General features: G+C 41.1%; 3 protein-coding genes across 4 annotated transcripts in view; 2 read left to right on the top strand and 1 right to left on the bottom strand.

Moving 5' to 3' along the window:
• The window catches only part of LOC140951487 (tubulin alpha-1D chain-like), a 116,906-nt gene that overhangs the window by 22,990 nt on the left and 68,515 nt on the right, over positions 1 to 25,401 (top strand). The gene's annotated exons all lie outside the window — the stretch shown is intronic.
• LOC140951489 (uncharacterized) lies at positions 320 to 2,017 on the top strand. The gene has a single exon (XM_073400749.1). It carries the CDS (start codon positions 811 to 813, stop codon positions 1,891 to 1,893), a length of 1,083 nt encoding a protein of 360 aa, XP_073256850.1. The 5' UTR covers positions 320 to 810; the 3' UTR covers positions 1,894 to 2,017.
• The window catches only part of LOC140951562 (multifunctional protein CAD-like), a 35,817-nt gene continuing 14,183 nt past the window's right edge, over positions 3,768 to 25,401 (bottom strand). For both annotated transcript variants that reach the window (XM_073400840.1, XM_073400839.1), the window contains 26 exons: positions 25,002 to 25,248; positions 24,287 to 24,385; positions 23,653 to 23,754; positions 22,891 to 23,013; positions 22,301 to 22,483; positions 21,466 to 21,684; positions 20,524 to 20,691; positions 19,691 to 19,873; positions 18,863 to 18,967; positions 18,424 to 18,657; positions 17,344 to 17,592; positions 16,606 to 16,770; positions 15,901 to 16,032; positions 15,231 to 15,432; positions 14,387 to 14,502; positions 13,232 to 13,447; positions 11,934 to 12,129; positions 10,581 to 10,771; positions 10,134 to 10,208; positions 9,856 to 9,997; positions 9,614 to 9,684; positions 9,258 to 9,383; positions 8,128 to 8,283; positions 7,511 to 7,612; positions 5,735 to 5,829; positions 3,768 to 4,862 (listed from right to left, as the gene is read on the bottom strand). In XM_073400840.1, coding sequence (XP_073256941.1) covers positions 4,760 to 4,862; positions 5,735 to 5,829; positions 7,511 to 7,612; positions 8,128 to 8,283; positions 9,258 to 9,383; positions 9,614 to 9,684; positions 9,856 to 9,997; positions 10,134 to 10,208; positions 10,581 to 10,771; positions 11,934 to 12,129; positions 13,232 to 13,447; positions 14,387 to 14,502; positions 15,231 to 15,432; positions 15,901 to 16,032; positions 16,606 to 16,770; positions 17,344 to 17,592; positions 18,424 to 18,657; positions 18,863 to 18,967; positions 19,691 to 19,873; positions 20,524 to 20,691; positions 21,466 to 21,684; positions 22,301 to 22,483; positions 22,891 to 23,013; positions 23,653 to 23,754; positions 24,287 to 24,385; positions 25,002 to 25,248 — 4,000 coding nt within the window. In that variant the 3' untranslated portion in view covers positions 3,768 to 4,759. The remainder of the gene's footprint in view (positions 4,863 to 5,734; positions 5,830 to 7,510; positions 7,613 to 8,127; positions 8,284 to 9,257; positions 9,384 to 9,613; positions 9,685 to 9,855; positions 9,998 to 10,133; positions 10,209 to 10,580; positions 10,772 to 11,933; positions 12,130 to 13,231; positions 13,448 to 14,386; positions 14,503 to 15,230; positions 15,433 to 15,900; positions 16,033 to 16,605; positions 16,771 to 17,343; positions 17,593 to 18,423; positions 18,658 to 18,862; positions 18,968 to 19,690; positions 19,874 to 20,523; positions 20,692 to 21,465; positions 21,685 to 22,300; positions 22,484 to 22,890; positions 23,014 to 23,652; positions 23,755 to 24,286; positions 24,386 to 25,001; positions 25,249 to 25,401) is intronic.

Raw genomic sequence — 25,401 nt, forward strand, 5'->3', positions numbered from 1 at the left:
CAACAACAAAAATTGCATAAGCATTATTTCCGCCTTTTCTTGAGACGACTGTAAGCACAGGAGAAATTGAAAACAATTCTTTTGAAACAAAGTGCTTTACGGATGCTGTGAAAGTGGCGTATACGAGATTATTTTCTTTTCCGTCTCCTTGTTTGAGATCAGCAGCTGGGACTGTTCCGTGCTTTAAACTGGCCCTCTCTGATTTTGGGTTCTCTACCACGAATACTTCGTTGTGTAATTATCATGAGGTGTCCATAATACAGAGAGGTGTTCAAATGTATTTTTATTACAAGCCCGTATGTGCATCTGGAAAAGTAAAAATCACAGTGGACACGGCAATAAAAGCTGGTCAAGGCGTTCGTTAATTTGTTTATTGTACACAAACGGCGATTTAAAAGGAAAATTTTAGTTTGTTTAATTTCCACCAGCAATTTAATTAAAGAAGGGTGGCAACGCTTCATTCCCGACAACCAGTCAAAACAAATTAAACAAAATAATTTCAATCAACTGTCAGAAGTTGGCATTTCATGCATGAGCGGTTTACAAAAGCATTTTTGCTTTAGGTTTAATTACGATTGTTTATTGGTTGGATCGTGCCATTATACCAAACAAACATTAGCATTCATGAACCATCGCGTCATGTAATTAGCACTTTGTCTCTGAGTTTGTCGAATACACAAAGCGATTATTTCGCTTGCATGGTTAATTTGTCATATCCATCAGAGAATACGTTGATTCACACGTACGTTGTTACTTTGCCGGTTGAATCGTTTTAAGCTGAATGTACGAAAAACACTGCATGTTTGCATTATGGACAAAGAGACCTCGTCAGTTCTTGGATTGAGAAAGCCTCGTTTGTCTACGAAGCAAAAACTGCGGAAGCGTGTGTCCTTCAAAGATGAAACCTGGGTGATTAATATTCCCGCATATGAAGAAAGTCAAAACGCCGCTGATTTACGAGATGGTTTTGTATTTTCAAGAGATTCCGTGGTGGGAAACTCTTGGATTAATAGTAGAACAGACGCAACTAGAGGACGAGGAAGATTGCAAACGTTTTCCACGTCTTCTTCGTTTCATGGAAACAAAGGACAACAAAGTCCTCAGACAACACAGACTTACGGAACGATCAATCCAGGGCACGATATAAGTAGACCTCCTTACAAATCAATCCTCAAACCTCCATCAAGTTATCAAAGGAAAAGTCATTTGATTGAAACATACCTTCCTGCAAAACAGACTCGCCGAGTTTCTGCAAGTGAAAGATATGACTTCTCGGACACTTGCAATAACTTCAAACACGATCCGAGTCATCTGCTACCATCTAGAGAGGTTATAAACAGACTTGAAAAACCTTTTTTGGCCAGAAACCTACCGGCCAGGCGTTCTTCCTTTACTCGCGGACAGGAATCTAGGGAGGGAGTACTTTATAACAAATCTGCGCGGTTGTATGACCAAGATTTTTCGTTCAGTAGAACCTCGTCCGATTATGACTTGAACCAAAGTGAGAAAACAAGAACGATCAATAGCGGAAAGCAATCTCAAGTAAATTTCGATATCGTTGGGGTAACGTATGGTAGGGTGGACAGAATGCCGTATTTTCACGATATCAGTGGTGCAATAAGCGGAATGAAGGAATGCACCCCTCTTTTGAATTCGCCTAACGACCGAGCACGCCTTGAACATTCCACAGTTTCCAGGACAAGTCATTTTGATTCAAACCGAGGGGGAAGACATATATCTGTCATTCCTGCAATCGCGGCCTTCAACAGAAAAACTCGAGACAAAGCAAAACATTTTTCCACTACTTGGACACGCGAATGTGACACAAGTTTGAAGAGACAATTACCGATGGCTTGGCCACCAGGCAAACCGTACAATTTTTCAACAAAATAAATGTCTAAAAAAGTAATATCTGACTGGATTTTTCGAGTCAGGCTATAAAAATTTAAAAGAAATTAAATAAAATCGTGTTCGAATGCCCATTGAGGCAGAAGGTTTGTTAGTCTGTGGAAACCTTACAACTTACAACTAGTCAAGAAATAATAGTAAATAAATAAATAAAGCAATTGGCTGTTTTTTTCAGTCATTCACTCTTTTCCCCAAAGGCTCTTGATCGTAGCTTTACCAAACAACTTATTTTTCAAGCATCAAAAGGTCGGGTCCAATCACCGTTAAGGTGATGTTACACGGGACGATTCGCAACGACAATTTTTAGCGCAACACAGTGTTGCAACATTGTTTCGAATAGTTACATTATTCCAATATTGCAACGCTGTGTTGCGCTGAAAGTCGTCTTTGAGAATCGTCCCGTTTAACATTTCCTTTACTGTATTTTGAAATTTTGTCACAAGGGGAAAACTGCTTTTAGTTTTGAAAGTCTTTTATTGTGTGGTAAAAAAATGCGATTTTTTTGGACCAAAATAACCAACAACTTCTTACTTGATATTTTTTGAATAACCGATTGCCATGCACCTGTTCAACGACCCCTGAGATGCGAAGGGATGAGAAATATTCATTAAATATTCATCGCCGTTGGAAAGTTAGCTCTTTTATGCATTTGTAAAAAGCAGGATTCGTAAAGAATGCACGTGATGTTGCATCTTTTTGCAGACATTTAAAGAAACAGAATTTCACTGGCTGTCCTGATGCAAAAACTGCATTTGATATTCTTCTTAATTAATTAATAGATTATGCACATTTTTTTTTGAGTATTTCAAACAGTTATTGATTTTTCTATTTATATTTTTAATCAGCCTTCCATTTTTATCAATTTATATATATATCAATATGCGGCATTGATTCTAATTAGCATGTTTTAGATTTTTAGCCTTCTTTATTCTTAGTTTTTAACGGGCAATCTCTTGATGATCCTCTGGCTCGGGAGTCTGGGTAACCACTCCCTTTGCATTTGACGTTAAATAAATCATCTTATCTTAGGTTGACAAAGAATAAGACATCGCATTTAGGATATTCGATGACTTGGTCCCAGGTGAATAGACGATTAATTAGAGGGCTTTAACTTAAAGTTATGCTTAGAAATGCAGGAAAAATTCTCTTGATTTTAAGACCTTCATATTCTCTCAGGGTCATTTAAAGTACCATAAACAGCCGTTTATAAGCTCTGGGCTTATACAACTCCGTCAGAAACGGAGGGGCGGATATCCAAGGGGGCTTACTTCCAAGAGGGCTTATAACCCGAATAGAAAAAGCGCTTCGAAATAAGCTGTAGCAGTGCTGATCAAACGTTTTGCGTTTACTGCTTTTCCATTAAGCTTCAAAACTCTATAATAATTCTAATTCACTTCAATTAATTTGGAACAGATTTTTTGGGGGGAGGGGGCGGGGGGGCATACAATCGGATGTCTTTTTTTATTGGATCAATTTAGGTTTCTGGGAAACTGCCCACCTACCCCTCCCCTAACCCAACATTTTTCCCTAAGTGAGAAGTAAGTGTTAATGTTGACTTAGGGGAGGGGTAGGTGGGCAGTTTCCCAGAAACCCAGCGTTATGGGCTCCTGAAATAATCCTTTTTGTTTACAGGTAGATGGGCCTTTTGATGTGGGGCATACAAGCGGCAGTTTACGGTATTCATATTACTTTACACTTCAAAGACTTGCGCGTTCTGGGGACCTTTCATTGGTGAGGACACTTCGTGATAGCAATAAAAAGGCAGTGAATCTCTGTCAGTACTGCATTTCTGGACCGGCTGGCGTACATTACTTCAAACAACAAAAGGACCCAATAAACAACTTGTGAAGCATCGATAGTTTTAAAACATGTTAGCATTATTTTATTATTGATTTTGACTGTCAAATAATCACAACTAATTTACGTTACACATGTTATCTACTTTTTAAACAGAGAAGTAGCACAAGTGCACTGTGCTCAACGTTTTGGTGTTTTTCTCCACGAAACTTCAACGTAACTGTAACAAATCCACATTTGCTACCACAGAAAAACTTCTCTTGCTTTCTTTTTCTTTAATAACAATATATACCATCGTGTGCGTCACGCTTACTTAGTGTATTGACGAGCAAACGGTGTGCGTAGAACTTGAAAAGCAGCGGAGTAAAACCAAGAGATGTTGGAGTGTCAAGTCGCACATTTGTCTTACCAAAGGAAAAAAAAAAGACGTATGAATTTATACAGAGGGGGCAGTTAACTGAGGTGATTTTACAGTCCTTCTGCACCATAAAACTCAGGAAAAATCGATAATTACGTTCCGTAAACTAATGAAAGTCCATAGCACTGTGTAAAACGTATGGCAAAGAGGTTCGATTTAAGCTCATTTAAATAGTCAAACCAAGGGATTCTGTAGAGAGAATCGATAGTTAGATTTTGAAAAGCAAGACGTTCAACCAAATCTGCCTCGAAACACATAGGCCTACATCTTTTAGACTGTCAGCACTGGAAGTAAATCGAGCCAGCAAACTGCACATTGGCTTCCCCAGTCTCGCTGAGGTATACAGAAATTTACCATCTTAGTTACGAGTTTGTGCTATACATAATATCTGGGCACTGAGCATATGAAGACCGCCCTTCGAGGGATAGGAAATAACAGATTTCATGTCGGTCTCAGTGTTTTAAAATATAATTTCAGTCATCTCAATGCGATTATCAATAACATTAAACCTTCATTTTATATTTAGCTCAGTAGGACTACACGCTGAAGGATCGATTCTGGTAGTTGTAGTCAAATAAACGTTATGGTGCAAATGGCCTGTAGGCCGGTTCCATTTCATGGAGACAGCTTCCCGCTTCAGCCTTTCATCAGCACTAATGCAAGAAGAGCCATCCTGATGTACATTCCATACTCTGCTTGACGGAAATACGCCGCTCGAGGATCGGAATCTACCTCCACGCTGAGAGAAAGCAATGATATGCAAAACTATTAAACATCTGCCCCAATTCTAAAACGGAAAGACGAAATGGGGCTTTCCGAAAAATGTCATACTTAATATGAGGGTTTAGACTCGTATTCACGCTGATCTTGGCGTCACGAGCTGTACGTACAAAGCATGAACTTTTCAGCAATGTGCCATGACAAATATTCACATACAAATGCTTAAGTGCTCACGTTGACTAAGGCCCGGTCCATACTAATGCGTTTTCGTTTGGAAAACGCATACATTCCGATGCGTTTAGGCCTTCCGTTTTCATCGAAAATGAATCGATTTGAAAACGCTCTCGAAAGTGGATCAAAACGAAAACGCAAACATATTGTATTAATGAGGACGGTCGAAAACGCATCAAAATGAAAACGATGACCGAAATTATCGCAGGCGCGTGTGCTTGAGGCGTGCGCATAGAGTTAAACGTGCGTCACAACGTGCAATTTTAGAATGGACAGTCGAAAACGAATCAAAAAGGTAGTGTGGACGCGAATCAATCGATGCGTTTTCGACGACAACGAAAACGCATACTTTGAGAGCCCATTAGTGTGGACAGGGCCTAAGATACGCTCTTTAGCTCGAAGCCTAGTTAACACCTCTTCAATCGCAACTAAGCTTAAGGTTCCTTTAATTATTGACGAAGCTGTTTTCAAGCGAAATAATGCCATGGTTTGCCAACACAAACTCTCAGTTCCACCGCGCCATTCCAGAAAAGGAATATTTAAATTAATATGGCTAATCTTTTTTATTATAATATTTTTCGGCCCGGATGGCCAATCATGTAAGTCTTTTCAATCAAAGAAAGTTACTGTTAATTACTGTTAATGTTTAAGCACTCTTACCTGATTTCATTCACACGCGGTAATGGATGCATCACCACCATCTTTTCCTTTGCTTCTGTTAGAAGCTGTGGAGTTATGACGTAGCTTCCAAACACCTGACACGAATCAACAGATTGAGCGAATCAGTGACCAAAATACCCAAAAACACCAATGATTTCTATGTACCAGTTTTTGTAAATTTACAAGAAAAGGACCCGGATATAACATACTCCCGTCATAACGAACAAAATTTTCAAGTTCCCTGGCACTTTCCTATAAAGTCGACTCTCTCTTAACGGACACCTCTATAAGACGGGCACCTCTGTAAAACGGACACTTAGAGTTGGTCCCTGCCTTTTCTTGACTCCCTTTATTTGACTCTCGATAAAACGGGACACCTCTGTAAAACAGACACTTAGAGTTGGTCCCTGCCTTTCTTTACTCCCTTTATTTGACTCTCGATAAAACGGGACACCTCTGTAAAACAGACACTTAGAGTTGGTCCCTGCCTTTCTTTACTCCCTTTATTTGACTCTCTTTAAAACGTACACCTCTGTAAAACGGACACCTAGAGTTGGTCCCTGCCTTTTCTTGACTCCCTTTATTTGACTCTCTTTAAAACGGTCACCTCTGTAAAACGGACACCTAGAGTTGGTCCCTGCCTTTTCTTGACTCCCTTTATTTGACTCTCTTTAAAACGTACACCTCTGTAAAACGGACACCTAGAGTTGGTCCCTGCCTTTTCTTGACTCCCTTTATTTGACTCTCTTTAAAACGTACACCTCTGTAAAACGGACACCCAGAGTTGGTCCCTGCCTTTCTTTACTCCCTTTATTTGACTCTCTTTAAAACGTACACCTCTGTAAAACGGACACCTAGAGTTGGTCCCTGCCTTTTCTTGACTCCCTTTATTTGACTCTCTTTAAAACGGTCACCTCTGTAAAACGGACGCCTAGATTTGGTCCCTGCCTTTTCTTGACTCCCTTTATTTGACTCTCTTTAAAACGTACACCTCTGTAAAACGGACACCTAGAGTTGGTCCCTGCCTTTTCTTGACTCCCTTTATTTGACTCTCTTTAAAACGGTCACCTCTGTAAAACGGACACCTAGAGTTGGTCCCTGCCTTTTCTTGACTCCCTTTATTTGACTCTCTTTAAAACGGTCACCTCTGTAAAACGGACACCCAGAGTTGGTCCCTGCCCTTCTTTACTCCCTTTATTTGATTCTCTATAAGACGGACACCTCTCTAAAACGGACACTTAGTGCCGGTCCCAAAGGTGTCCGTCTTAGAGAGAGTTGACTGTATTAAGGGTACCCAGCATGATACAAGCTAATATAACACAAAAAAAAAGTTGGTGAAAATGGATTAGATTGACAGCTGCTCGTGTGTAAGGTTTGGTACGGAAAAGGGGATTGCCCCCTTCCTCGTCCCATGGAGGAAACTGGAGGTCTCCCCGGCTCGTGATTTACCAGCTTTTCGAATGTACTCCCAACATCCTAAGTGGGTTATCACGCCGGTAAACCCATAGAAAGTGTGTCTATTGCTTAATGAAGCGCGCTTATTTTGCTTTATGGCTTATAGAAGGGGGAATATTACATTTGAAGCGCGCTAAATGACTCGAAAATAGGAGGCTAAGTAACCGGGGCGAAATGACTTGGGGGCAAAATGACCGGTTACCCTGTGACACAACCCCTTTAAAAATAAACTTATAAACGGTAACTAAATAAACAGTTAAAATACGCTCAAAGAACACTCTGTGAGGAGATGAACTCGGTGCAGTCACTACAAACACGCACCTTCTCGTACTCTTCTTGACTTTTAAATCTTTCGCGTTGGATTCTTGTCACATAAAGAACATCAGTGTCATTTAGGGCATCCAAAAGGTTTGTGAACTCTTCCTGTCAAAGAAAACAAAAGGAAAACGGGCCAAAGATGATTGGTACTGAGTAAATACTTTGCTTGGCTAAATTACAACAAAATGATAGGAGTTTGCGGCAAATTCGAGGTTAGTTTCTTAGTGCATTGCCTTGCCGGGGACCTTTTTGGGAAAACACCTTTGAGATAAGTTAATAAGCAATTGAAAGTAAGAAGTCATCTGTGCCGCATTGCACTGTTCTATATACTGACTTGATTAGTTAAGAGTTTTTATTAGGTATACGCGAGGCTTAAGCAGATGATCAATGTTAATAACTCTATGATACATATGGGGGGTGCATGTTTTATAAAGTAAATACTATGGTTTAATTTTATCCTTGCTTCAAATCTTATTTTCCTTTGCTTGTGCGATGGTGATGCATGATAATTAGTTTGAAATAAATCAACGTAAATTTCGAACGAGAGATAAAGTTAGCCCACAAAAAAATCATGTTCAGTGCTTTAGAACCTTTTTTAACTCCTTTACAATATTGCTAACCTGGTGAATTCCTTTGCTCTTCACATACTCTTTCACGGAGTCGGGCATGCGCAGTGCTGCGGGTGACACATAACGGAGGGTGACGTCATAAAGGCAGAGCAGCTTAGCCAGTGAATGAACAGTGCGGCCGTTTTTCAAGTCTCCGACCATTGTAACCTTTATTTCAATCAAGGAATAAAAACAAAACTCATCTTTGCGAAAACATTATCAAGAGCAACTAGACTATCATTCAACCTTTTTATCTTCCCCGTCTTCCAAGGTGTTTTCAGTTTAAGCAAGTGAAGGATAAATGAAGTGAACTACTTTAACCCTTTCACTGCCAGAGTGCTTGATGGAATTTTGTAAGGTGACTCTAACTTTTGAGTGTGTGGACGAAATCCTATGATGTGACCATTCAAATGAAAGCTCTCTGCCTGTACTTTCACAGGGTGTTATTTGTTTTTTAAAATTTTACAAAATGTAATATTAAAATCTGGTGGAAATTTGCCCTTCGCTACATTTGGCAGTGAAAGGGTTAATAACATAATGTGATCATCTGAAGCATCCACGCCAAAGGAGGAAGTTGAGACTTTTAGATTTGAGGACGAGAGCGTCTACAAGTACGAGATTTGACTGACAGTTTTTTCGCTTACTTTCAAAAAATAGACGCCCCGGAAAGCTTCATTGTACCTTTGATTCAAAAGAAAAGTTAGCACTGTTATCTTAACTGAACGAGGTCAAGCCTTCTCCGGGTCGCAAAATGATAAAACTTCTAACGTTTAATAACTTGTTTCCGCCACTACGACATTCTCCCTAAAACTCGTATTAAATGGCGATGGCTATCATGTTTTCCCGCCAAAATGACGCTGGTTCACGCACGCCGCGAGCACAAAATCTCGTACTTGTAGTCGTTCTCGTCTTAGAATCTAAAGGTCTCTGGTAGCTAACCCAATACGACGACTTTGAGCAACCCTTTATCAGCGTTCTGTCTTCCGTCTTTAAGTGGAAACGGTTTTGTCTAAATTTGCATTTGAGCTTGATAAAATACTGACGGCACAGGAACCACAACATGCGAACTAGATGCAACTCTACAAAGTTCTCAAATCTGGACATGAACTTGAAAAGGAGGCTAAATAGAGGCGAGTTCTTACCGTCAGACGATTAACAGTACCAATCTCCTCGCGGATAGTAAACACATCTAAAAGAGCCTGGGTTGGATGTTCTCCAACTCCGTCCCCCGCGTTGATAACTGGTTTGCGGCAGAGCTCGGCAGCCTCCTGCAATTGCCAAGAAAGATTAAAACCGCAAGAAAAATGCGAGACCCTTGGACGATTCGCGTTATCGCCAATCTCTAGAGCGGCTTCCTAGCGAGTCTTTTATCAATTGGTATCTTCCCTTCCCACTTTCTCAACAAAACTGTTCAAAATTCTATGGTCATTTTTAGACCACGCCCATCAAAAAACCCCGCTTTACAGAGAAATGTAGGCACAAGGTATGCAAAACTTACCTGAACTGCTCCGGGCTTCGGGTGACGAATAACCACCACATCACAGTAAGAGGACATTACTTGCACAGAATCTGTGAAAAGACAACAAAGAACATCACCAGGAGCCTATTACCCTGACGTCACTCAAAAAAATGTATAGGCTGACATTGTATAGACTCTTTTCCTTTCGGTTCAACACTCGGAAGCGGGGTGGGGCGGGTGGGGTGATATAGTTTCAGTTAAGACACGAAAAACCGTACTACCTGCTAAGCTCTCTCCTTTCTTGGCCGAGGAATCGGTTTCTTTCATAAATATCACTGAACCTCCCAGCCTCTGCATCGCTGCCCCAAATGAAGATGATGTTCGCGTACTGACTTCATAGAACATTGAAGCCATTACCCGACCCTGAAAGAGGAGAAGTCGAATTGGAACATTTGTCAGCGAAAACCTGGCCATGACACTGCACTGGGAAGAAATACAGTTCCGCTCCAGAACTGAAATGAATCATCATAGTACAAATGTGCGTTTGCGGTATAATTACCTTGAGTAAATCCAGGCCTCCTTCCCTTTGCACTACGAGTCGCATGTAGTGAGCCATGTTAAACAAGTAATGAAGCTGAATACAGAACACGCTCTATTAGTACACGTAACAGTAAGCTACTGCTCAATTTATACCTACGAGCTATTACGTGAAGTTTTTTCTCTATTGAATTTTTCACAGAAGCCAATGTTAAAGCAACTCTTTAATTTCAGGGAAAATAACGAGCTTTAAAGTGTCGTGAAAAACTCATGAAAAAAATTACTGATAGGGTATGGACCATGTGGCATTAGAGTAGAAAGAGCTCTCTTCAAAGCGTTACCTTCAACTGACACGTTCGCGTCTGACAGGCAAAAATGATGACGTCACCCTAAATTTTCAGCTAAAATACTCCACACTTAAAAGCTTTATAACGAGCAAAATCAGAACAAAATTTCAACCCCGGTTTACCTGCTCTCTGTTAAATTTGCTGGCGCTCAGAACGTGTTGACCCGAGAACACATGCGCTGGTACACGAGGAAGGGTCATGGGTACATGAGGAAGGGTCATGGGTACATGAGGAACTGCAGCTCCTGGAGATGTCACTTGGGGAAGGTGGGTTGGGGTGAGAATAGAATGTGGTGTAGAATCCGGGGTCCCATCTAAAAAAAACAACAAATAAATTACTACATGAAATAACTGTCGCTGTCTTCTTATTGGCGCGCCCAGGTCTCGCACATCAGTTGGATTAAGACTGGATCCGACAACGAGCGGCGTCAATGCAAATATAGTAAACTCTCGCCTTGCGGACACCTCGCTATAACGGGCACCACGATAATACGGACAGCAGCTAAATCCCCGGCGAAAACAAATTACAGACGTTTGACTGAAATAAACTCCCGCTATTACGGACTCTCGCTGCTGACTACCCCGATAATATGGACAACAGCTAAATCCAACGAAAAAAATAATTTACAGCCGTTTGACTGAAATAAAAGCCCGCTATTACGGAACTCTCGCTGACGAGGATACTAACTCGAGGTCCCTGCAGAGTCCGCTATAAAGGGAGTTGACTGTATCAGTGAAAAACTGACCTTTACGTCCTTTTAAACTGTTGTGCCGATTAGTATTTTATTTTATTAGATTCGCCAATTATTGGCAGGGTCACCGCAACAGCATGGCGCCAATTACTGCGGACCCGTAACAGTCCCTCTCCCCATGAGAGATAGACCACCACACCGTGGACTACGTCCCCTATTCTTTACGAACAGTGTGTGGGTTCTTTAACGTCCCACAGAATTTATATACGCAAGGGTTGTGAGACGGGGCCTACGCCGGGTTTATCGTCCTTATCAGAGAAGACTAGAAAGTCTAACCCTTTGCAGATGTCTGTACGAAGGCAGCACTTTTTCCTCAGTTATTTAAAGGCCCTGAGTGTTGGTCCGGACCGGGACTTGAACCGGCGGCCTCCCGCTCGGCAGACCGGCGCTTATCTAACTGAGCTAACCGGGCGGCCGTCAATTTTTCCAACTCATTCAGCTTCAATAGAGGAAGAGAGGGAATTCATTACCTTTCCTTTACGATCTAAAGAAAACTTAAAATCTGACAATTTCACCTTGTTGTTGGGCAGGACCGCAATTAAATGTATAGAAAAGCGTGAAACAAAGGTAGAATTGTCGTTTTGTTCACTAAGCCTATAGTTCTCATGTGCGCAAACTACGACTCATCCCAAGGTGCATTTTCCACTCTTTGCGAATCTAAAAACTCGTCTACCGTCCTCCGTTTTGAATTGAAATTGTATTTTATTCATGAGTTTAAATATACCTCCTAACGGCAAGGCCAGTGCGTCTGTTCCGTAATGAGTGTCAACAAACCGATGCACAGAGGGAGGGAAGGCCCAGCGTGCATCTGCCTTTCTTGGACTGGCAGGTGGTATCAGGGGAGGGGGTTGGTAAATTGGAGGTGGTTGTACAGAGCTTATCATCCGTACATCCTGTCCTGTGCCGGGACTTGCAAGGACCTGAAATGGATACAAACTTACATCAAATATAAGGCTTCCTTTGTCCGTTAAATAAGACGAGTGAATTGTAGGACATAAGAGTAATTTTAAAATGCAAAAAATTGGTTTTATCTACGGAGTTGAACACCGTAAAAAGATTGAGAAGCTGAAGTTTCAAGTGTTAGCCTTTCGCCAGAACGAATGGACGCCCAGCACAACAGTTTTTTTCTGAAACTAATTCCCTCATAATTTTTAAACGGTTCGTCTTGATACGAAGAAGACATTCTTTCGCGCCAGCGAGGAAAAGAAAGTGTTCAAACTCTGGGAATTTTTTTTAACAAAAATTTACCCTGGGCTTCAGCGAATGCGAGGTTTTTTCGGTTTGGATTTACCCTCAAGAAATGTGTTGAAAAAAGGATTACCACAACATTAACCATCCTCGGCAATGGAGATGAATGCATTTCAGTGTGAAGATATTTCAATATACAAACCGCCATATCTTAAAACTCACTAATCTTCCACCGACCGAACACACTTGTTATACGACATACCTTTTACCAAGGCACCGAATCTCTCTTTCTGGAACATTACATATCTCAGATTCACCTGCCCAAATTTTCCGACTTCAGCGATATGTTTTTTGGTGCACACACTCCAACAAAGGCAAATGTGCTACGTGGGAGTACCCCCCGACATGAAGGCGAAAATCTTGGTAGCTTACACCCAAGAAATGTAATACACCTGATGTTTCTTCACAGTTGCAAGAAACAGAAGGAGTTCAAGAAGTTGCTCCTTTTAAGAACCAGGTAAGAAAAGTGGACTTTGACAACCTCGTTTCAGAGGAAAGTAAGAACCGTCACCTGTGCAACGCTTAGGATTAATTTTTTTAATTATTTTTTTTATAATTTCTATACACATTTACAAATCTTTAATAAACGCCGGGGTAACTCAATATGGAGCGGGAAGGGGTTAAACATGATAGGCGGGCAGGGGTATTTGAGTCTGGGTTTTAAAGTGGGTAGTTTGTTGTCCACAATTAGTTTACACTGCGTGTAAGCTAGAGATCTTGACACGTTCATAAAGCATTTATTTATTCAGTATTAGTGAGTAAACTCAAACAAACCTTTCCGTCGATGACAACAGTTTCACCTCTCAGTACAACCCTTCTGACGCAGCCATTAACTTTCATGCCGGCAAATGGCGTCCATTTTGCTTTAGAATAAGCCATGGCTGATGGAATTGTCCATTCTTCGCCGATTTCCACTTCCACGTACGTGTCTTTCTGCTCTGGAAGACTGAAGATTTTTCGTGGATTTGTGCACAAACGAAGCATAATATCCTAAGACGAAAGTTTTGTAGTACAAAAGAATAAATACATAATAAACAATACAATATTAGTTAAACACGCGGAATTGCTTTCACAGCAGATATGTCGTACTTGAGTATTTTTTAATGGTTATCTATAACTATTGCTTTCCCGTAAAGCCACAATTATTATAAATTCAAAATTTTTCAGCGTTTCTCATTGGCTCCAATCCCCCGCTAATTCTTCACAACCAACTAGCACTGACCAAATTTAAAAGATGCGAGCAATCGATCGTATATTTGATTGGAAACGAGGTTGATCGATGGTATATTTGATTGTAAACGAGGCTGCTTGGGCAATAGACTATCAATCAACATGGTTTCCAGGCGCGGCGGCCTAGCTGTTTATTCACGCGTGAACTAAAAAAAAATGACGTTCACGGCTATCCGACTGACTAAAACTGAACGAATACGCAAAACATATTGGTCGCTAAATGTTATCTACTTTTTGATGAGTCTCTGCAAGGAAAAACCACTGTTTATATCCTAAAACTGTGCCGAAAAAGGGAAAAGGAAAAGGCCTGCCTAAATTCTAATAACCAATTGCTTTATTGTCGTCCCTTTCTAGAAGACTAGTGGCAAGTTTCCGCGCACTTGAAAGAAATGAGTGCAAGGTTTGCCGCATGCGCACATGACATCAGCTGCAAGTTTTCCCGCCCTTAACAGCAGCTGAACTTTTTCCCGCGCTCAACGCCAGTTGCGCTTTTTCCACGCTTACTATTAGCGGCAATTTCCCGCGCTCGGCTTTAGCTGTAAGTTCGAAAGTTGTCTGCAAGTTCGAACGGCGTCTTTTCGTTACTTATGTCTGTGACTACTTAAATGTGTTAATAACTTTCACTTCGCTGTCAACTTAGTCTAGATAAAGCTGAAATTTATGTTCCTACAGTAGATACAAAGTTTTGCTGTTTCTTACTTCAACGGTTAACCGTCCTTGATGCACTGCAGTTAACAGCAGGGGGAGCATAGTCTCCAGTCCAGGAAATCCGGGGGGCGGAGTATTAGAATCTTTTTCTTCTAACGTGTGTGGTGCTGCAGAACAAACACATCAAAACAACAACAGTGTGAACCTCAAAATTAATTAAAACCTTACCACCAAAAAAGTCGGTGGAAGCAGGAACTCAAAAAAAGGCAAGCCTACAAACATTGGTTATTTTCCAACTACAGAGACATTTCCGGAAAGTTCCATTGAAACAGAAATGGAACGCTTCGCTCCACGTGGAAATGTTCCGAAAAAATACTACCCCTGCGCCACTAGAGGGGGTCGTCCTTGACCAGTTGGTCCGGTCCAACCTAAAATTACCGCTTCAGCCTCTCTTCACTGGGGCCTTTACGATCCGACGACACGATGGCAACGAGACCGTAAAAAAAAAAAACAACAACAACAACAACAGTTAGGCTTAGAAGGCAACACAACAACTTTGCACGTGCCTCACACTTTTTTTTACATTTCTCTACCGTTTTTGCACGAGTACGACGAGAAATTGCCTAATATTACATTTTATGGAAGACGTAAACAAGCGACGACGATATTTTATTTCTCTTTCTGAATTTGGATAGGGATCCTAGTAATTCAACTCAAGGAAGGTACGCCTACTTCTGATAAAGTAAATGGGTAAGAATAATAGCGATAAGGACTGGAAGAACGTAAATTCACTTTTTAAGCGACGTTTTCGCTGTCATCGCGTCGTCGGATCGATGAGTCCCTACTCAGGTACAGGACGCGCGCATACTGTTTTGTCTGCATGCAGTCATCTTACCATGGTCAGTAGCAAAGCAGTCAATTACGTCAAGATTATCCCAGAGTGCCTTCTGATCCTCGGCAGTAACCAAACGAGGCTTGACCCCAGACCTCTTGATGCCAATTCTCTCGGCGTCATCCTCAGTAAGAAACAGATGGTGCGGCGACACTTCACACGTGACCTGGATTCCTTTCTCTTTAGCCGCACGAATAACAAGCACCTAAAAGAAGTGCAGTTTTAAAAAGATCTTTTTCAAAAATGCTTCTTCTGGTAAGGTGGAAATAGTTTTTATCGCTTTGAACGAAAAGCTACTCTTCTTTCGGTCTACAAAAATTCTGAACTTTGCTTTTCTAAAGAAAAAGTCACATGATGTCTGTGGATGACACCTTGATGTGAGATCACGAGACCTACTGAGCTACAGAAAGTTTTTTGTATTTGGTTTGTTGTATTCTTTAAAGAACATAAAGTTATTTTCAACACCATGTACCACTTGCAAATGGCGACGGCTACTCAAAGCGGTTAGCGTGCCCAGTCTGTACTATGCCATCATTGAACGTTTGAGTATGTAATTGTAAACGAATCCATTGAACGTGGCAGTTCAAATGAAAAGTTATCGACCCAAAAGGAAAAGTGCAAATTTATTTCTTTATTATTATTTTCATTTTAATAAATTAAAAATACTTCTTACCTCTTCCCTGCGTGCCACATGGGCGATGTGAACAGGTCTATCGGCCAACTCTGCCAACAGTAAAATCGCAGCAGTAGTACGACCCTCCGCATGGCACACTAGAGGCAGGTGTTTAGGCCATTGCTCAAGATGCTGCACAAGAAAATAGATGGATACCGTTCAACATGTATTAAGTCATCACCTTCGAGCTTTTGGCACTGGGATGTCTGAGATCGTTTGGTTCACAAAAGGTAAATAGTTTCCATAGGAAATTATTAACCAACCTTAGCTCAAGTTCATTTGTTAAATGAGCCTAGAAATCTAAATCCAAATTTCCTGGAAAGGTAGAGTCTTGACCTTTTAAGCGAACACCATTTTATAAGACATACAAATATCAAATATCAGCATCTCTAACTCTTCTAACAAGGAAAAGACAAAAACGCGTTTAGACTAGACAGAATGTAATTAAAATTTGGATCCCTTATCCCACCCTAATTGAAACACATACTGGCAAACAACAAAGAAAATCGTAGAATTTTCAGAGAACCCTCGAACCCTTTTTGCAGTTTTCAGGACGCAAACCTGGCCACCTTGCTGCTACCAACTTAGCAACATCCAAAGGTTACTTGTTACTCCGTACCAAACAACCTTTAGAGCAGATATTTTCAAAGCTTTGGAGGGATACAAGCCAAGTCTTCAATCTATGGGTGCCTTAAGAGTTCGTACCTTCATCCAAGTTGACATTTCATCCAGTCGAAGTGTTGTAAAAGTCTCGTTGAGGTACATTTTCAGGCCAGCGGACATGTGCGCTAATTCCTTGATTGTTGAATAATTATCAGCACTGGCTCCAACGTACAGACCGTAATCACATCGTGCACCCGCCGAAGCCAACTGAAATAGAACAATGATTCAGTGTTATCTGACGTATCTGACCGCGTAAGCACTGCACAAAAGTGAGAGGCAAAATGAAAACTTGCCTACAATACCAACACGTACTTAGGAAAACCACCATTAATTCAGGACGATTCTGTTTTAAACGGCTGGACAGTTTATTCGTTATTTTCTTTACCATCACGCGACCTGTTGCTGCATGAAATCTACTATAATCTTTTCACGAAGCAACTGAAGATTTGATTCTGTTTCAATTTTACAAGGGGAGCACTCTAACAGCTCATTTTCGGATAAAACGTACTGAATTTTGAAGTAAATACACAGTGTACACCCAACACCATTTTTTCAAGTCAAGCAAAATGAGAAGCAGCCGTACCAGGCTTTTATCAGCCTGCGCGCAAGCTCTCCTGGGACTTCCGGGGGTGCGGGAGTGGGAAAGGGGAGAGGGAAACCTCTTTCTCGCCCCACCGTCGCAGCGCCCCGGGATAGCCTGTACGCACACTAGGCTGTTGTTCATTTTATTCGATATGAAATGGAAGTTGCCAATGGATGGTTTCCAGGCCATCGCCTTACCTTTCTCGCTAAGTTGAGTGCAGACTCATTGACAATTGCAGGATTGGTGTTAGGCATAGCTAATACCATGGTCACGCCACCAGCTAAAGCTGCAGCTGTCCCGGATGAAAAGTCTTCCTTGTGAGATGCACCGGGTTCGCGCATGTGCACATGTACATCAATCAGACCTGGAAGACGCACCACGCGGCCAGACGACATACAGTCGATATGAGTCTTCAGTTTAGGCGCTCCTCCGACTCTCTTCAGGGCCTGAAAATGGCAAAAAGAAAATAATTTACTCCAAAAAATAGCACCGAAAATAGTTTGACATAAGCTAACAATCCTTAAAGTGGCCATTCACCAGAAATGTAGAACATGAAACTCGCCACCGGACTGGAAGAGATAACCATGTTTAACGTTGGCTAATTAATATACCCTGGCTAGTACGAGATGTTTTTTCTCACGTGCGACGAGATGCTTCGGGGACGATTCTTCTCATCATACTTAGCCTCCATCAATAATGGTTAAAATTAATGCGTTATGAATGCCTCTGATGTAAATGGGAATTTGCGATAGACACCCAAGGTTGGTCGCTGCCAAACATTTGTTGAGTCCCCAGTGGTTCGTTCACATCCCACAACAGGAAGCGTAAGCAACGACGACGGCGACGGCAACGAGAACGGCAAAAAAAGCAATTTGTTTAGATTGGCAAGACAACAAGCCTGCACGTGCATCACGCTTTTTTTGTACATTTCTTGGCTGTCGTTGCACGACTACGAAGTGAAACTTCCCAGTTTCACGTCTTATGGAGGACAGGAACTTAGATACAGTCTTTTAGAGTCAACTCCAGAAGAATTCCCCAACATTAAACAAATTGTATGAAACGGAACAAGAGTAAAACGAGACTCTGAGTGTTGGTCCGGTCGGGAATCGAACCAGGGCCTAACGCTCTTCAGTTTGGAATTCAACCACTTGAGTTAACCAAATAATCAGGCAGCAGCCACTCTCCGGTGTGTGAATGTCACACTGTAATGACCACGTCGTTGCAACGTTTGGTTAAAAAAAACAAAAACAACACAATAACTCCACCATAGCAATTACCTCTATAAAAAGCTTAGCACACTTTATATCAGTGATGAGTGGAATGGAATAGTCAATAGCCATGCGGCGAGTGCGGTAACCGTGGGTCAGATAAGAAGATGCTCTTCTTGAGCCCGAGGTTCTCAGGGGAAGGTTAATCACCATGTCAAACTTGTTTTGTGCCAGATAGTCCAGAATGCTTCGCTCGTTTGCTCCATTTCCACCCTCCTCAAAAGGCCAGTCCACTGTTTTAATCTGCAAACATGAGAATACTTTTGTTCATAAGCTGTTCTATCTCTTAAAAAGACAGCGGGGCTAACAGAGAACTTTTTCTTGCGGGAGCAATGAGGAAAATCCCGAGGGGGCAAGATACGCTCGGGTAGCCAATCAGAATGCAGGATTCGCTCCATCTTGCCCGATCGTGGATTCAGCCATATAGTAAGTAATGTGGATGACTGACCTTTATCCCATGCTCTGTGTAGAAATCAGCTGTCCCTGGACTGGCATATAACTTAAAACCCAACTCTTGCAAAGTTCTTACGCTGGGCAGCATCTCAGTTTTAGACTAAAAACATGGATGACACACAAGACGTTAGTTGACCATAAAATCAGCAAAAACTTGCCTAAACAAGTTCCCATCGAAGAGGTTCTGTTAGGATTATAAACAGCGGGAAGGGGTTGAGCTGAAAGCTGCATAAACAACGTTTCTGAATGACTAGATAAGACGAATTTATTCTAATATTAGCGATATCATCATTTCAAATAACTTTTACATTTACTCGTGTCTTTAGGTAATGGAGGGTTGCACAGTTGAAAGTTGTATATGATGTGAGAGAGTAATATATACCTTGAAGGCTAAAAGTTTTGACTCTGAAAATGACTCCCGCACAGGTTGTCAAAAAGTCAGTTACCTCGACAACAGTCCTACTCAGGACTACTGTACACTTACCGAACGGGGCGATCATATTCCACCTACTTACGTCATGATAAATTGTTGATTCGCACTGTACTTGTTAAGTATAGCAAGATGGGTCCCGCCTGCCAGACCTTTCTAGTCAAAATAAAAATACCTTTTCCGACCTGTATTTTATTGTTGTTGAAGTTGTTTGCTCATGGTTTTTCTAGATTTCTTGAACAGTCATAATTCGCAGAGGACAGATTTATGAATAAAGAATTGTTCCAAAACGCCGTCATGCAAACAAATTGCATTTGAACACTCCAGGTAAGGGGACACTCCTTTCATCCTCTTCACAAGCCAGGAAGGGGGGGGGGGAACACGACCTCTTACCTTAAAGCTGCCAATCGACAGAAGTATACACTCTTTAGGGATCTTGAATCCAGTACTTAGCAAGCCTTTAAGGTACGCCTCATATCTGTTCTCACCAAAACAAGCCACTTCTCCAGTGCTGGCCATCTCTACTCCCAGCATGGCATCCGCTCCCGCCAAGCGTGAAAAGGAAAACTGAGGCACCTTGAAACACAAGAGAGGAAAGGTTAATAACTTCGTTAGAAGCAAATCAAAGGAAACAAATTAACTGAGTTTGCAGAGTGTCACTTTTTCATTTTTCTTCATGTAGGTTTTGGTATCGAACATCCCGCTGAAAAATCAACTGGAAAACGTCTTATTCGTGTCTCAAAATAGTGGTTTTTAATGACACGACTCCAGTGATAAACAATAAAGCAGCCGCTTTCTCTCTCCTTTTTATTATTAAAAACCACTGATTTTAAGGCTGGGCGTGTACAGTAAGAGAAGTAAATTTAACGTCTCTACAGTCTCACGCTCCATTTGCACAATCGATCCAGACGTGGTAGGGTAGACCTCCATTGTTCCCGCACACAGAAAAACCTCAGCAAAGAGGAAATGTCAGTCGACGGTTTCACGACGGTCAAGCTACGTCATTTCCCCAACAATTGTAGTTTTTTTCTTCCACTCAGTCTTTGGGGCACAAGATCGCAATGGGGTCCATATACTAACAGGGCTGACACGATGGGGCGGCGACACTTCTTCTTATTAAAATGACGGAGAAGCACGCCATCCAGTGACAAAGGCGTGGCTATTAATAGCCAAATGTAAAAAAAGCCTTACGCGATTCACCGAATGGTATTAAAATAGTCTTTTACCTTAACTCCGACTCTACCACACCCGGAATATTCCAGCACAGGATCCACTGACACACCACATATCAATCTTGTTGCTGTGGCAACAAAGTCATGATCAAGAGTCTTGGACACAAAGGGGAATGAACGCGATACTCGAAGATTACATTCAATTACTTTTACGTCATTGTCCTGAAAACAAATAGCGCCATTAAGAAACGTGACTTGCTTATTGTTAGCTAGTAAGACAGGAACTCAAGAGAGCACTGAAAAGCACTAGGTATAGCAGCAAGCACTTATAGACACTATAAGTACCAGTCTCAAAGCTTTCCTAGTTGACTGTCTACTTAAATCTTTTATTTGTCCGTAATACATAATACAGTTAAACTTTCCTTAAGGGGCCACCCTGGGGGTACCGGCAAGGGGCTATTTAATGGAGGTTTTCCGCTCAATAGAGGCTCGTCTTAAATTAGAATAATCTTTAGCAGAAACATCACTTTATTTTGAAACAAACGCGCGACGGGATCAGCATTACTGGTCCACAGTCAGTCGTCACTTTTTATCTCGGAGTATATTTTCTTTTATTGTAGTTTTAAAATAAAGTCTAACTAATTAAAAAATTAAACCAAATTTACATTTCCTTTCAGTTGAACAATTATGTCGAGACTTTGATTACTGACCGCTTAATAGAGGGTGGCCGCTTAATGTTAGCAAAAATAGAACGTATTGAGACCGACAGGATACATAGTCGCAGGCACTAATACAATGCAAAGTGAAATTACACCTAACAGTATAACGATAAAACAATTAAATTTTCTCAGAAGTCACAACGAAAAGTTAGGTGAATCCTTGGTTTAAATTTTAAATTCCTTTGCTTTGAACTCATGGTCAAACATGAATTACAACGAAAAACAACAGAAAATAACATTTAACCAAGAGTAAAGTTGAGCAACAACATGTACATACCTTGGCAATTAACTGCATATTAAAAGGTCCCGTGACCATCAAGGCTTGGCCAATGTCATAGCAGATCTTTTGTATAATCTTGAGAGTCTCTTCATTAAGATCTTGTGCGGGAAGAACCATCGTGGCATCACCAGAATGTACTCCAGCGTTCTCTACATGTTCAGACACGGCCATGACCACTACCTCACCATCGCTTGCTACTGCATCAACATCAATCTCCTACATAAGGGCAATGTTTAAAGCGGAGTCAGAAGCAATTACGCCTTGGGTCGTTCTCGTTCCATGTGGAACGATGCATATTCTCCTTCCTGGACCCATTTAGCGTTAAGTGTGAGCTAATAAGATAAATCTTTCCACCAACCCTCGTTTTCGATATTTTGACCAATCCTAACAGAGTTACACTCACAAAAAAGTAACATTTTGGGGAAAAATCCACTGCTTATTTCGTTGTTTACCTACCACTCTTTGAAGATTAAATTTGTCACTTTCCTAATCAGTTAGCCAGCCACAATTCCATGTAAAAGAAAGACGATAAAGTGGACAACAAAAATCCTTATAAACGTGAAAGGGAAAGGAAACAAAGAGAGCGATAGAGGAAGATCGAAACAGACTCGCAAGTCCAAATTGTGGCTTGTGTGCATGCGCGAAAAACAAAAGAGCTGTTTTACCCTGGGTGCCATGCGCGGTTTCCGGATGTGTCAGCCTTCGCAGACACCCAGCCGACACCGAAGATTCCCGCCGCGAGAAAACACCTCCGGTACCCGGGGTAAAGTAGGCTTTGGGGGAGTTAAAAAAAAATCCAAGATTACAGTAGCAAGAGAACTAAACTTGTTACCTTGGCATTCTGGATGAATTTCGAGATGACGACAGGGTGATCACTGGATACAGACAGGGCGTTTCCAAGATAGGTAACCAAGTCGTGATCTGAATGGGCAACATTCATGGCCGCACCGCTGAGCACATAGGATGGACGAACAACACAGGGATACCCTACTGTTGCACAAAACTTCTTGGCTTCCTGCAAGATGATGTGAAATTGTCGAAGGTTCTTGTATACATTATTCGTGCTAAATTTCAAGTGTATTTGGTTAAGTCTTCACAATACAGGACAGCTCTTACGACGTCACAAAACCATATCGGATACGGCTTTTGCCACACATAAGAAAGGTGATTCAGGAGTGGTTTCTGTACCAGAGGGAAGTAGCACTGCGCCGATTGTATGTCCTTGGGCGAATGGTCTTAAGAGCAGGCGGAACCGTCTTAAGTCAGGGGAAACGCCCTCGGGCGAATCGACCTTCTGGCGAAAAGAACGCAATTCCAGTCGCACACTATCCGATGCCCGACTTTTATTGGCAGCTCTGATATTTACTTTTTGTTAAACACAAATCTTTTTATATAAAGAATAATTACAAAGCTGCATCTTACCTCAAGAGTGGTGAGAACTTTCCACTGGGGCTGCAAAATTCCGATGTTGTCCAACATCCTGGAAAATTTAAACCTATTCTCTGCGTTGTCAATCATCTCTGGCGATGTTCCAAGAATACGAACCTAAACAGCAAAGTTCCAATAAAAAAGAAGTTAAAATGCATTTAATAAGGCCAAAGTACACCGTACACACCCAGTGATACATCAGCTTCCACTCCTGCGTCCCTGACGCTTAAAAATCCCCAAAGACGCAAAATAATTCATGGCATGCGTCCCGTAGGACGCAAAGATCGGTCGATCGATCTGAACATGTGTATTCGTAGAAATATCCCGTTCGCGTAATTTCTGTGGCAGTTATTATGGCTGCTGTTTAACTATGCATATTTCTTTTAGCCTTTGTTGTGCTTTAAAATAGGAGGACTGTAGTTAAATTTCAGAGTACTGTAATACAAAGTTTTGGAGTCTGTCTTCAGATCAACTGTCTGGTTACATAAAGGCCCAAGCATTTTCAATTTCGGACTTGTTTTTTTAAACGGGGGCTCATTGGTTCTGCACTGGGACTCGTGATTTTTCACAAGATGAGTCCAAGGACTAACCATAACTATTTGGAACAAAATCACTGCACACCTAGCCTGCACATACAAAAATATTTTTTAAAAAAACTAACATTTCTCTTTATCATGATTCATCTTCCTCTATGACGAAAAATTTGAATACCACTACATATCATTCTCTCTGAGCTCTTATGAATGAACTCTTTACCTGTTGCCGGTGAAGCTGCATTGCAATATTGTTTGGTAATTGACCTCCCATACTGAGAATGATACCTTCAGGATTCTCCTTCTCATAAATATCCATCACAACCTAGAATAACGACAAAAACGCTAGCTTGAGTGATAAATCAATGTGGTATAGAATCATGGAGAAACGAGTTTTGTCAAAACAATTCCATGTGTGAACTCCTGAGAATCTCCTCTTGAAAGTCTAGAAGGCTTCTTACTAGAAGAAAAAAATCAAACCCGTGGCCAGGTTCTTTTTATTATAATTGATTTAAAATATGACGAAAAGAATCAAACAAACGTATGTTATGTACGAACTTATGCTGCACAACACCACACAATGAGAAATTAGACCTAGAGGCGATAACGGTAGCTCAGTACTGTTCTATTAACGGGATATGAAACGCTTCCAGTTTCACTGGAAATAGATTTTATAGAAACAACTCTAATTAAATTGACTTCCAGCAGTACATAATGCGATTGTATAGCTGTAAGTAGAGAGGAAATTACAAGAGAGCAAAGAAGGCTACAAATGTATTTAGTTAATACACCACGGACTAAGTGAATTGAAATCCTTCCCTTTAAGTGACATCCTGATATTAACAGAAAATTCTCACCTCAAATGAGATTTCATCAAAGTACAGTCTTTCACACTCATCGTAATCAGTGCTGACAGTTTCCGGGTTGTAATTTAACATTATAGTCTGCTTTTTCAACTGAAAATAGAAGAGATCCTTTAGCAATAGAAATCACTTTTACCAATTTAATGAAGGAAACAGATGTGAGTGGCTTTGAAAGCGCACGTGGTGTGAAAACCATGAATTTCCATAATAACAATAAAGAGATAAGGCCAACAGCTTACAGCCACCACCCAAAGACACGACTATCTGCACTGAGAGAAGATTTCTATCTCAGCTAGCATGCTCTCACCCGTCTTTTTCGCTTTAACTTCGTGTACGGGACACACATGACGTAAAACAAAAGACCTCTTTGTTTGCTGTTCAGGGAAAAATCTGTTTGGTATTGTTTCATGGCTTTTATTCTTTTGTTTTACGTCATCTGTGTCCCGTACAAGAAGCAAATGCCGTTTTTTAAGGCCCAGGTTGATGATCCAGATCAGGTTTAAGCTTACATCCTCCTACTCATCAGATCAGCTCTTTAACTGAGCTAACAATAATTATCAACATTTCAAATGATCTCTAATGCGGATACTTGAAAATAAGTTCAATTTGACTAGAAAACGTCGTCTATTCGTTAACGTTATGACATACCAATCCCTTCCACCTAGTTTTGTAACCTCCCTCCCCTCCCTCTTCTTCCCTTAACATGTACCTTCCGTAGCTCCCTGATACAGCCCACAGCGCACCAATCAAATTCAACACTACTGCCAATCCTGTAAACTCCTGAACCAATCACCATGCAGGCTCCACCATCAAAAACAACATCATTTTCGCATGCGTTGTAAGTTAGGTACAAGTAGTTTGTAAAGGCTGGGTATTCTGCAGCAACAGTGTCAATCTGCTTTATAAATGGGGTGAGTCCAAAATGCTGCCGAACCTTCCGCACGGCGATTTCAGTGCTAAAAATAATAATAAAAAATGCATTAACCAATAGCTCGAGTCAATAAGAGGTCGAGTACTGTATTTAGGTCATTAAAAATATGAGGATGATATTTTAACAGTCAGTTGACCAGTCAGTTATTTCTGTGGTGAGCAGTGTTTATGTACAACAA

Source organism: Porites lutea, chromosome 11 (genome assembly GCF_958299795.1).
Source record: "Porites lutea chromosome 11, jaPorLute2.1, whole genome shotgun sequence".
NCBI lineage: Eukaryota > Metazoa > Cnidaria > Anthozoa > Scleractinia > Poritidae > Porites > Porites lutea.